Genomic DNA, 12,367 nt, shown 5'->3' with positions numbered 1-12,367 from the left:
TAGCGCAGGGCACACAGACAGTGACACCAATGAATCTCGTCAGCGTGTTTCTGGAAGGTGGGAGGTAATGCAATCGTGACCCGGGAGGTACCATTGCAAAACGACTCACCAGTTTGCCGCCCCACGTCAGTTTACATACAGTAGGTACTTATTTCATTCCAACAACGGGGAAAGGGCGGAGATGAAAGGAAAATCCGATTAAGGCGTGACCTTGCATTTCATTTTTGGACTCTAGGTCGAGTGTCGTGTGAGGTACTACACTTCCTCTACGCAGAACCCCTTTGATTTCCTGTGCGACTAAAACCAACTGCGAAAAGCAGAGAAATTACCCAGAAGAAAGATTGCAGCAGCGACTTTAAACCACAAGAGGACGACATTGAGGTAGCATTTTAGTCTGTCAGCCAATAGTCTTTTTTTCTTCTTCAGAAGTGAGTTTTAAAACAGGAATGTAAATCCTCTGGGGATTAAAGCAGACTTGTACTCATCACGACACATGTTGCTACGAACTGCAGCCAGGTCTGGCAAACGGTCTCAGATCCGAGGAACATTACTGAGCTACACAGGCGCTGGGCTGTAATCACATACGCGCAATTTCACCACGGGAATTAAAAAGACGGGCGAAAAGCCTTTTTTTTTTTTGAGTGGATACAACATTTACACCTATTCCGCAGACACGGTCTCCTAAACTGGTAGCGTAATTTTACTTAAAAATTATTGTCAGCGCCGGTGTCCTGTCTCCTCAGCGCAATTAGGATTAGTGTTATACGAATAACGATAAACACGGATTACTGGCAGAGGAATGGATAGGTTATGTGCTACATCACTGCTGCTTATTATACTTTATTTCGTTATAACTGGAGACTCCACTGTGAACGCTCTTAAAATCCCCGCTGACTCAGACCTTAAGGGGTAAGTGGAAAAAACCTGGACGTCAGTTATCCATAACGCAGGGCATTTATTCTTTTTGTTTACTTTCATTAGTTTACGTGAGAAGAATTACAGTATTAAGAACCGCAAAGGTCCATTAAAGCAGCGAGCGTGTGCACTACGGCGGTTTGCAAAACAACTGAGAAGCAACATGGGAGCAAATGGGACTTTTGGGTGAAGCGTTTGGTGGCCGAGGTGTGGGCGATGTCTTTGATGTGCTCACTGTTATTGACAAGTACCGGGCTGCAATGAACAAGCAGCGCGTTTGAGTAGCTTAGCGGAGAGCGATGGGCTGCAGTGTAGCTCAGAAGATCAGTGGTTAGTGTTGGACAATAGTGTGTGTGATGTGTTATGAAAGGTTACGAACATGATTACGGCATTTGGCCAAGCTGGCCCGTTTGGTAGTTAGAGCTAACTTTCTTGATAGATGCCAGGGCATCACGTTCAGCCACCGTGGCTGGGCAGCTTGTTCCATAGTCCCACATCAAGTTTCACTGCTCATTCTGAAGAAAGCCAATGGGCTGAATTTGACATATTTGATTTTGAAGAGTTGGATCAGTTCCTCTCATTGTCTTTACTGTTCCAAGACCAAAAAGATTCAGTTTTTTCAATCTGTCAGTTTAGGACATTCCTTTAAGACTGTATCTGATTGCTTTAATTTTGTACCTTTTTTGTAATGTGGTGATCAAAATTGTACAAAATAAATGAGTTCTTACTAGTGCATTGCACAATTTTGACATAAGATCCTTCAGTTTAATGCTCTGTGGATAAGATCCTGGGAACGCTTACAGTAACTTCTAGCTAACAAAGTACCATCATGATCACCTGTTCCTGGCAGTTGTATTAGTTTTAACTTGGAAACCTGCAGTGTCAATTAAATTTGTTTCCACAGAGGAGGTATTAACATTGTCCCGTATGCCTAAAGCTATATCATATTTCTATAGATATAGATAGAGCTTATCAATATTCTTGATATATTAGTGTAAGAACTGTCTCAAGCAGTAAGTCTTAATGTCTCAAGCAGCTAAAAAGCTAAAGGTATTCTTCAGTGAAAGCATCCTATAACAAGCCTGCTTCCTTCTGCTTGTCTTTAGAAGAGAAGATTGTCCAGACAACAACATCGTGACTGTGGAATATCCCTGTGTCACAGCTGGAGGGGAAAAAAGCATCTGTCTCAGGTAAGTCATCTGCACCTGTAGGTCAGGGCTTCACTGACCTGACATGACTCCACTATCTTCTTGATTGTGTTTCTGAGAACGTGCACAATAAAGTCTTTAATTTAAATAATTTTACTTTGCTAGACAGTCACTGAAGAATCTACAACCCTTTGCCTGAATGTTTACAATTTGCAAACATCTGCGTATATAAATATTGAAATATATAGTACTACACTTAAAGCTGAGAGTGCAATTATGATCAAAAGACACAGTCTAGGAAATTATAATTCTATTAAAGGCTTTCAATCCAGGAAAATCATTTTGGGGAAAAAAAGCCAGAGAACTTTACTTTTGTTATTTGTCATGAAGCTCCAGGACCTGTCATTGTATTAAATTCAGAAAGAACAGCAATTTGCAGAATTCATTAGATGATTATAGCTGCAAAACAGGTATGTTCAACCCTGGTCCTGAGAGCTGCATGGTGTCCTGGTTTTCATTCCATTTCAGCTCCATTTGCTTAATTTAAACCAATGAATAGCCTAATTAGTCAATTTTAATTAATCAATTAGTGGCTTTTAGCCACAGATAGAGGCAATCCATTGAACCTGCAGGCTTTTCTGGACCATGATTACAGACTGCTGCTGTTAAGCCTCCCATACTCCCGTTGTGCAAAGTTCATTCTCTTGCTCTGTTCAAGGAGCCCAGGCTTCCTAAAGTGCCATGATCCTAGTACAGATACCTGTGGTATTCCGCTTACAACATGACCCCAATTGAGGATTCACACCCTGTTTGTTCTCTCTGGTTCATCAGTTAATCAAGCACATTTCCCTGAATGCCCACCACCTATATTTTGAAAAACTTTTATGAAGAACTCTATTAAAAGCATTCTGAAAATCTAAATACAACGTATCCTATGCTATGTGAGTATGACTGCCATTTGTTGTTAAAACCTCTTAATAAGTTAATATGACAAAACCTGTCTTTTCAGCATACTTCAGTATTTGATTCCATATAGATGATAATCTAATTTAGTTGTAATAATTGTTTCCATAACTAACATGTAATTAAAGTCAGGCTTATTGGTTTGTAATTGCTTTATTCAGTTTTGTCACCCTTCTTGAATGGACGCTACATTAACAATTTTCAAGTCCCTAGTATTATCTTGAGTGGCTTGCTGGAAGAGTTGCATCAATGGTTTCTGATTAATATCTCTTGTTTCTTTTGTATAACTGGCAAGATACCTGGGGATTTATAAATCATGAGTAGTTTTAGTACCCGAAACTCTTCTTCCTCTCCTATGCTGATATTATTTAATACAGAACTTTGTGCTTCCACTGCCTGAGGCATGCTGTTGACATCTTGTTTAGTGAACATGTGAGTTAAATACTCATTTAGTACATAATTCATTTCCTTTTCATTGTCTAGATATTTCCCCTTTATTGCCCTTGATATAGTTTACTTTTTCCTGTTTTGCTGTTTTGCTGTTGTAGTACTGAAATAGTACTGAACCTTATACATTGATAATGGTCCAACAGCGATCTATTGAAAGCACTGCAGCCCAGCACTCTAACAGTAAGATACTGAGCACACAGCAGTGCTCTACTGTATAACACTGAACTGCTGAACACATTGAATCCCAAAATTCCAACTCAAATATTTCCTGTTACCTTGACTGTAGAGAACTTCTCACTTTGTATAGAGATCTTGGCCATTCCTCATGTCCTTATAGACATATGAGACATTGTAGAGATGTACAAAAGGAATTTCCTTTGGCTGAGAAGTCTAATTGATAAAAAGTATTACTGGAAAATGGATTTATCTGCTTTTCAGTTTTTACCGTAAGTTTAACCATAAGATAACCCTTTTCTCAATAGCATATTGGCAGTGCCTGCAACATCTGTTTGGTGAGAAGATTACAGTGAAATTATTGTCAAGTTACAGGAAACCCTAAATTTAATTTTAACCAGAATGATAAACTGTGTATACATGGTGGCGTTTTTAAATAGTGGAAGGAATTTGGTATTTTTTCCTTCTTTTAAAATACTGTACATATGCCATCCAAACTATATTGCCCTTTGTGCTGACTGTATTGTTTTGCTGTGAGACACCAATGCCTAACATGTAGAGAAGTGAGTGGGAAACCAAATTTGTTTACAACTCTGGGCTTAACTCAGTAAGTAGTTTCAGCTGGTCTCAAAGCACTCTTCAACATTTGTGCTTAGTAGAGATGGCTAAATCTGTATGAGTAAGTTCATGTTAGTTTGAAACAACTCAAGTTGTGAAACAACCTTATTTGTGAAAAATAATTATTTGAAAGAAATATCCGAAAGCCACATGCTGATGTGATGTACAAGACAGATGGTTCCTGCCGCGTGGCTTCGATGGGTAAGTGTTTTAAGAGGTATAGCTGTGTCTTTGTTTCTGGGATGGCATTTGTGTGTCACCTTGTGGTTTGAGCCACATATATTATTAGTATAAAGCTTTCCATGTTCAAGGTTGATGACTGACATAATTTGCTGTAGGTTTACACTAGTAATAAACTTGATTTTTATATACAATTCAATTCAATTTATTGTTTTGTATATGATCGTACATGTTGAGAATCCAGAACAGAAAAGACCAGAAGACAACGGAAGGGAAGGAACCAAAAACACCTTAGTAAGGGGAAAAAAAACCTTTTGGGGTCCAAGGTCAACTGGCTGCCCAACCCTCTGGGCATGCTAACATTAGATAATTAAAAAAAGGAATACATGAATAAGGGTATTAATCCATCCATCATGTCTTCTGTATGTCAGTACTCCATGCAGATCTCTGTAGACCCGCAAAATCCTCCTAAATGATAGCTATATCCACAATGTCCCGCTTGGATCCGTGGCAGTGATGCAGCATCCAGCTCAGATGGTGCCCAGCCTGGGTACCATCCGGTCATGTGGGGAGGAGAATAGGATAGTTGGGTCAGAACAGATGTATCTACCTGGTGGGCCAACACAGAGACACACAATGGCAGGGACAGCAGCACCAGCAGCCATGGTTGCAGCAGGCTATGATGTAAGGTGTGAGTAGGCTAGGCTGAAGTAATAGGTCTTCTGTCTGGATTTGAATTCTGAGATTGACTCAACATCCCGAAAATGGGGTGGGAGACTGTTCTATAAGCTAGGGGCCCTGTAACTAAAGGCTTTACCGCCAACTGTTATTTTATTAATGCGTGGAATATGAAGAAGACCTGCATTCTGTGAACTAAGCGGGCAACTTGGATTGTATACATTAATAAGTTCCATTAGATAGACAGGTGCCTGACCTTTGAGAGCCAGTAGTAAGTAGAAAGATTTTTAAGTCTGCCCTGTACCTGACAGGAAGCCAATGAAGAGAGCTAAGTATTGGGGTTATATGGTCATATTTTCTGCTCCTAGTAACAAATCTATCTGCTGCATTCTGAATTCACTGTAAGGTATTGAAAGAGTGATGGGTGCTCCCTGATAGTAGGAATAAGGAATATAGCACCTTTGAAAGTGGCTTCACAAAGTGCTTTATAGAACAATAACAAAACACATTGAACAACAACAAAAAACACATTAAGAGTTGACAACATTTAACATTTAGCAACAATTTAGGATGTAATCTGATGACATTTCTGAAGTGGAAGAATTGTTTTGACAAAATACTGCATGTGTGGGTCAAACACCAAGCCTGGATCAAATATTACCCCTAAGTTCTTTAATTTAGATTGAAACTCAAGTAAAGTACCATCCACATACAGGGTTACTGCATTGGTTTTACATAGCTGATAGGGCAAGACAAGAAGCATGACTTCAGTCTTGATGCAGTTCAGAAGAAGAACATTTTGTCATCCATGTTTTTGTGTCAGAGATGCAATTGGAGAGAGCAGAGTCAGCTACATCAGTGTCGGGTTTAGTGTGGACATAGATTTGAGTGTCATCAGTGTAGAAATGTGACCATGTGATCCTAATAGCTAACCAAGTGGGAACATGTGCTGTGCTGAAAAGTAGGGGGCCCAGTAGTGAGCCCTGATAAACACTGGACTTAATGTGTCCAATTTCAGCGCTAAAGAGACAAAGTGACAGCAATCAGTAAGAAAAGACTTGGACCATTTCAGAGCAGTGTTAGAAACTCTAAACACAGAGGCATATTTGTTTGTTTGGCACAGAGGTAACAGCAGCAGAAGGCTGTTGGTACCATACCAAGTCTATTAATCCTGAATGCTGAAGTCCAGCTGTGTCGGGCGTGCGTGTGTTGTCATGGAGTCTGTGTGATTGTATTGCATCAGGATGTCAGCCAAGTGCAGTGAGAATAGGTCCAGAAGAACCAATGAAAGGCAGAAATAATTGAGATGTTGGTTTCAGCAATAGGAAAAACATGTTCTTGTTTAGTCTTCACACCCTTAATTACTTCTTTGGAAGGCTCTTGTACAGCACCTAGAGCACAGTGTCCCCCATCTCCTGTCTTGAGATGTCCTTTCCAATCCAGACGCTAGAGGTCCAGCCTCCAGCCTGCAGGGCAGCTGGCAGCAGAAGGGTGTCCCCACACAGGTGCCGGCTGCCTGATCGGGGACAGGGTTAGCAAGCGTTCAAGAAGGGTCATTTAAAAAAAAAAACTTTGATAAATGAGATCAATTTTTAAAATAGGCACATTTAAACCTTAGTAGTTCAGCTGGGGAGCTGCGTCAGCATGCGTAGGCTGCAAAGGAACAAGTGACAGGTTTATCCCTGCCGGAAAGAGAAGAAAGGAAACACAACGTTTCGTCCGTGGAGCCTTCTTCAGGTGTGGTGAACGTGGTGAAGGGGAAGCCTTCCTCACACCTGAAGAAGGCTCCACGGACGAAACGTTGTGTTTTCTTTCTTCTCTTTTCAGCTGGAATAAAACATTGAACCTTTGTATGGCGCGTGTTTTTCTAATTTACCTCGGCAAAGCAGTTTGAGAAGCTTTTCAGACTCACTTCACTTGCTGACTCAGTAAGATATCAGGCCAAAATATAAAATATAGATGAGTCGTGTTAATGAATCACACAATGGATTTAAAAATAAGAGGAGGTGGAAGAAAGATATATTGATGTAATATATTAGTGATGCATATGTATACAGCGTTACTATTATAAATACACCGATTCTAGTTGTTTTTTTTCCTGCTTCACACATTAGTGCATCTCAGTGAGATTTTAAACAGCCTTTAGTTGTTTGAAAAATCCATTTTGATTAAACAAGGCCATTATCCATTATTGTAATTCCCATTATTGGGATTTCACAATGGTTTTTTTGGCAGTGTATAGGCATCTGTCTACTGTACATTTCAAATTGTGCACTAAGCAGTTCATATTGGTGTATCTTCTAAAAGAAACCTTGCGTGGATTTATATTAAATGGTTAATATGGTCACAATGTAACATATTGCCAGCACTGTGAACAAATTTCCAGCAGCTCTACAAATTCAGTCTTATGTTGTGTCACATATCCTTTGTGTCTGATCCACCAGATTGTTCACAGCATATTCTTACTTTTCTGAGCAAAATCTAAAACTTTCCACAGGAGTGACTGTCCAAACTATTGCTGTGTACTGGCAGGTTTGCCTCCACAAACCACAAAAGTTTTTAAGAGGAAAACCATTCAGTTTGCAAAAAAGCCTGACCGTGTGGTCAGAATTAAATGAAATTGCAAAACATTTTGCCTTGTGGGAAAAAAAGAAAAAATGTGAACATGTAATATGTTTTTATTTATCTCTTTGGTATCCAAGATTTTTTTTTAGAATGCCCTGTGTTCATTGTTATTTCTGCAAATTCCCTGTTGGAGTCTATTGGCCAGGCTCCACAATTAGAACTTAAGAACATTAGAAAGGGTTTAAATGAGAGGGTGTCTTCCAGCCTTTCTATCTCATCTGGTATAGTTCTTAGCAGTTAATTAATTCAAGGAACTCGTTCAGGTATTTCTTGAAAGAAGACAGGGTATTGGCTTCAAAGACATTGGTGGGTATTTTATTTCTTATTCCAACAACCCTTTAGTTAAAGAAGTGCCTCTTTTTTAAATGCACTTTCACTCATGTCTAGTCCATATTTCACTGTTCCTGCTGAAGAACTCCTCTGGGCCTTTGTCAGGGTGGTTGAGGATTTTGAACACTTGTTTCAGGTACCCTCATAATGTTCTTTGTTCAAGACCTAAAAGGTTAGTTCACTCTGCCTGTCAGTGTAGGGCATTCATTTAAGCCCCCAAAAATTGTTTTAGAGAATGAATGAGGTGGATGAGGGGAAGGAAAAGATGCCACTGAATATGTCATACTAATCTATTCAAATAGAAGTGGTCACAGTGGACTTCAGTGACAAAACTAGTCTTGCTAACTATGGGTAAAATAAACAGACTTCACAGTGCACACAATCACAGAAAGGATAACCTTTTTCCTCTTCAATGCTGTCTGTAAATTAACTTACAATATGTAGGCTTCTTCCACAGCCCAAAAAGGCCACACGTCTTCCCATAGAACTGATTACCGAAAACCCAAGTGCAGAGAGAGAAGTGTAGGAACAGAATTAGAGCCAGATTTTCTATCATACAGTGAGCTTATGTATGACACCTGTGTCAATACCCCTGTTCTTGTAAGAGTGACAGAATCGTTTGGCTGAAGCCTCTTCTGGCACAGAGCCTCTCACGGTAGTGGGTTGCTGGTTTGGAGTTTCTGGTCCAGAGGAACACAGCTTCCCGTAGCCACCTCTTGGGGTGGCTTCTTTCCCAGCACTGCCCAAGCCCAGCCTGCGGTTTGGCAAGAGCCGTTCTCATGCTGATATTGCTGCTAACTTCATAATAACAGTGTGGGACTGGCTCTCACACAAAAGCCTAAACATGCACTAACATGCGCAGTGATGTGTGAACCATCATTGTGCAGTCTACTTGTCTTTAATCTCTTCTCAAGGTTTTACATGACTATTAATTACTGAAAATGATTATTTATTATGTAATTACATAATTACCAAAGGTACATACACATACATTTACATATTTCTCCTACTTTTGATTCTTTTTATTGTCATACATTTTCTTGACACTTTAATGCACAAATGATATGCAAATGTATGGAATTTGACTTCAACATGCAACCATGTCTTTGCTGTTGTTTTGTATTTCAGCAGTGCTGTGTTGTTGTGAATTAGTCAGTCAAAACGAGTGAGAACATGGGACAAACTGCTTGTGAGAGGAGGCTCCTCAGTCCATCTCGATCCGCAGGCTGCAGCTGCTGTTAAATCTGTTTGCGTAAAACAAATCCTCACTATATATCATCACATTTCAGTACAACAACTAGATGTACTTATTGAATAATGTATTTGTAAAGGCTTAACATTTGTATTTGTGGCATAAAAAAATATTACATTTAAAAATTTTGAATTGGGTTATAAAGACCATATTAAAAAATGTATTCTACCCAGACTATAAAAATAAGATTTTTACAAGAAGATTATGTGGTAAACCATTACAATCTCTAATGCTAATAATATACAGTAAGCAATTAGGTAGAGCATAGTCCTAACAAAGCACCTTTATAAGCAATGTATTTTCCTTTGCCCTATAACATTTAGGTTATTCTACAATTCTAGCCTCATTAATGGAATGAGCAATGATATGTTCCTGTAAAATACTGTAGTGTGATGTGATCTTTTTATGTTACAATTGCAAGGACAAAAGTAGCATGTAAAACAGCTTTTTGAGGCTCTCTAAGTGTTTGGAAGAGCAGTAGGAAGCCTTGCTGTTGAACTGTGATCCAGTTCTGATCCCAGGCTCAGGTGATCTTCCCTTCATGCATTACAGTATAGCTAAAGAAACACTTTCTGAAGAGACAAATGTACAGCTCCTCCTTGTAACTTGACTGCCCACTGGACTCATAAGCAGAAGCTCAAAAATGTAATATGTATTGATACAATATAAATGTTTAAATGAATGTAAATAACTGGAGGCACTTTCTTATTTCGTCAGTTTCGTCCAAAGTGTAAAGGTTTATTATGGGATTCTGGGTTCATTCTATTTAAACACATGTCAAGTACATGTCACACGCACCTCTGCTCTCTACTCCAGCCACAGTTTCTCACCCCCAAATCTCAGTCTATCAGGTAAAATCATTTAAATGTTCTATCTCCCATCCCCAGCTCCAGACACAGAACCACAGGGCTTCCTCATCAGCCGCTGAGCAGGCAGACCACAGTCCCTCAGCTGTAGTCAGCTGACCACACTGCTTCCTGCCCCCTCTGCTGTCTATTAATGCGCAGCTTGTGAACTGTAAGTCCAGTGTGAGGTCGCCAGCATTTAGGAAGAAGGTGGAATTAGGGAGACTCTGTTCCTCCTATGGGATTTGGCTGGTTTGCCTTACAGCTGTTAAAGATCAAGTAGCAGGATTAGGAAGAATACAGCATTATTCATATCCACTTATTGCTGTTACTGCTGCACAGTTCTGTCTTCATCAGACTGCTGTTTGTTCGTCATTTGAGACGCACCAATGAGGGAAAGACACCCTGATCAATTTGTCTCTGAATGTCGCCATGCTGAAAAAGTGCTGGAGACTATTCACCAGTGTGCTTATTCTACTTGCCTTTCTGTTGGCGTTAAGGAAACAAAAATGGCAGTATGAAATTATCTCAACTTTTCATTCTGAGGCCTTAACAGACAATGTGTGTTGTTTATGCCTCACAGCTGTTGAGGAGCTGAGCAAGGCTGGCTTAGACTTCCTGGTGTTACTAATGGGAAGCAGAACTGTTTTGTAGGAGCTGAGACATAGCTTTGTTTGAAGCATGCTGAGAGCCCCCTTTTCCCTTTTTTACTGCCTTCAATTTGGCTTTCAATAGTCCTCTGGATCCTGAACCCCTTCTGGTGCTGGTGATCTCTGGGCTGTACACGGGGAAGACGTGCCCCAGAGACGGAGATGGGGGAGCTTGTCTGGGGACATTCTCAGACAGAGAGCTGAGCTCCCCTCTGCAGGGGACTTGTGGGAACACATGACAAAACTAATAGTACAAGGAAACTAGAAATCATTCATGAAAACTGTTTTTTTTTTTCAAGTTTTGAGTGGTGATAAATAATAATGCAATTTAAGGGACTTTTAGAAGGTGGGAGAAAGGAGTGTTCCTGAACTGCAGATACAAGTTGGAGCTGAAAAGATTAGAGAATAGAAAGCTTTATTACATGGCAGCATTATAGGGCTTTTGAAGTGAAGGAGTCTTTTAAGAGGAATGAATATTTCCATATTAAATGTCCTTATTAAATGACATTAAAGAAGCACTCACAAAATGGAGTTTGGAATCCTCTTTTAGGACCTGTTTATGAGTGCACTTGCAGTGTTCTTCATGACTCAGTTCTAGGAAATTCTGATCTAACCAGTAAGGCATGGTTTATACAGGAATATTAAATGATGATGGGAACAGGAATCTGTGTTGTAATAAAGCTCTCACCCACTGACTGTTGAGCCCAGCTTTTCAGATTCCCCGCCCTGGACCAGTAGCGGGGTTCAGTACCGGAAGAGTGGACAAGTATTCAGTCCCCTCTCTTGTGTGTACTCCTTGCCAGAGCCGTGCACTATACGAGCTGCCTGGCTCACCATCCGCACTCTGTGTTGTCTGGCAGGCAGGCTGAAGGTTGGCTGGCTGCTGTGATGCTGATCTTATTAACACACTGGCTCCAGGGGGCTGAGAAACCTGGGAGGAATGCTTTCTTCTAGCCAACAAGAGCAGAGACAGAATGCACAGAGAATACTGCAGAGTACACATACTGTCTTTTCTGGGCTGTACCTTGTCTTTTAAATACCCCCTCCCACAGTATAGTTGGATGGTCTAGGGCTAGGCCACTATTTTCTGAAGCAGGAAGTGTGTTGATGTGTCAGATTGTTGATGATTGTATGCTGTACAGATCTTGCTGTCTTTTACACATATCTGTAAGGAGAGCTTGGTCTTGGTCTTTGACTAGGAATGGACAAAATGAGCTTGGCCTGTTCTTCATCATCTTCTTTCTCAAATTGTTGTATCCAGGCCCCTGTGAATTCATTGTGATACCTGACCTCATCTCTGTGTTCTTGGTTTTAGGAACTTAATAGTATTCACTGGTTAGATTGACAAAAAGCAGCAGGTCTATGTATTTTTAATCACTTTTGATCAGTGGTGAGCTGCTACCCAATGTTTTTTCCACCCCTGACTCTAATGTCTTGTTCAGCCATAGACTAAAGGATTATTGTATACATTAGACTTTTCCTGCCATTACTGCTTGATGAGTGTGAAGACTGTGAAGTGACTTTCCAAACCAGTATACA

The 12,367-nt window shown here is 40.2% G+C and overlaps 1 protein-coding gene across 4 annotated transcripts in view; it reads left to right on the top strand.

Annotated features, from left to right (window-relative positions):
* Positions 1-82: 82 nt before the first annotated feature.
* The window catches only part of LOC148659367 (collagen and calcium-binding EGF domain-containing protein 1-like), a 31,148-nt gene continuing 18,863 nt past the window's right edge, over positions 83-12,367 (top strand). Inside the window, exons 1-2 of one of the 4 annotated variants that reach the window (XM_088641507.1) lie at positions 83-381; positions 2,025-2,105. Coding sequence is in view for 2 of the 4 variants with exons in the window: in XM_088641504.1 (XP_088497630.1) it covers positions 800-909; positions 2,022-2,105 (194 nt within the window). In the remaining 2 variants the exon portion in view is untranslated. Of the gene's footprint in view, positions 382-402; positions 910-2,021; positions 2,106-12,367 lie in introns of those variants that run through there. The other 3 variants (XM_088641506.1, XM_088641505.1, XM_088641504.1) reach the window with 3 other exon arrangements.

This window comes from Lepisosteus platostomus, chromosome 7, assembly GCF_059453375.1.
Source record: "Lepisosteus platostomus isolate fLepPlt1 chromosome 7, fLepPlt1.hap1, whole genome shotgun sequence".
Taxonomy (NCBI): domain Eukaryota; kingdom Metazoa; phylum Chordata; class Actinopteri; order Semionotiformes; family Lepisosteidae; genus Lepisosteus; species Lepisosteus platostomus.
This window is presented reverse-complemented; position numbering and strand designations above follow the sequence as displayed.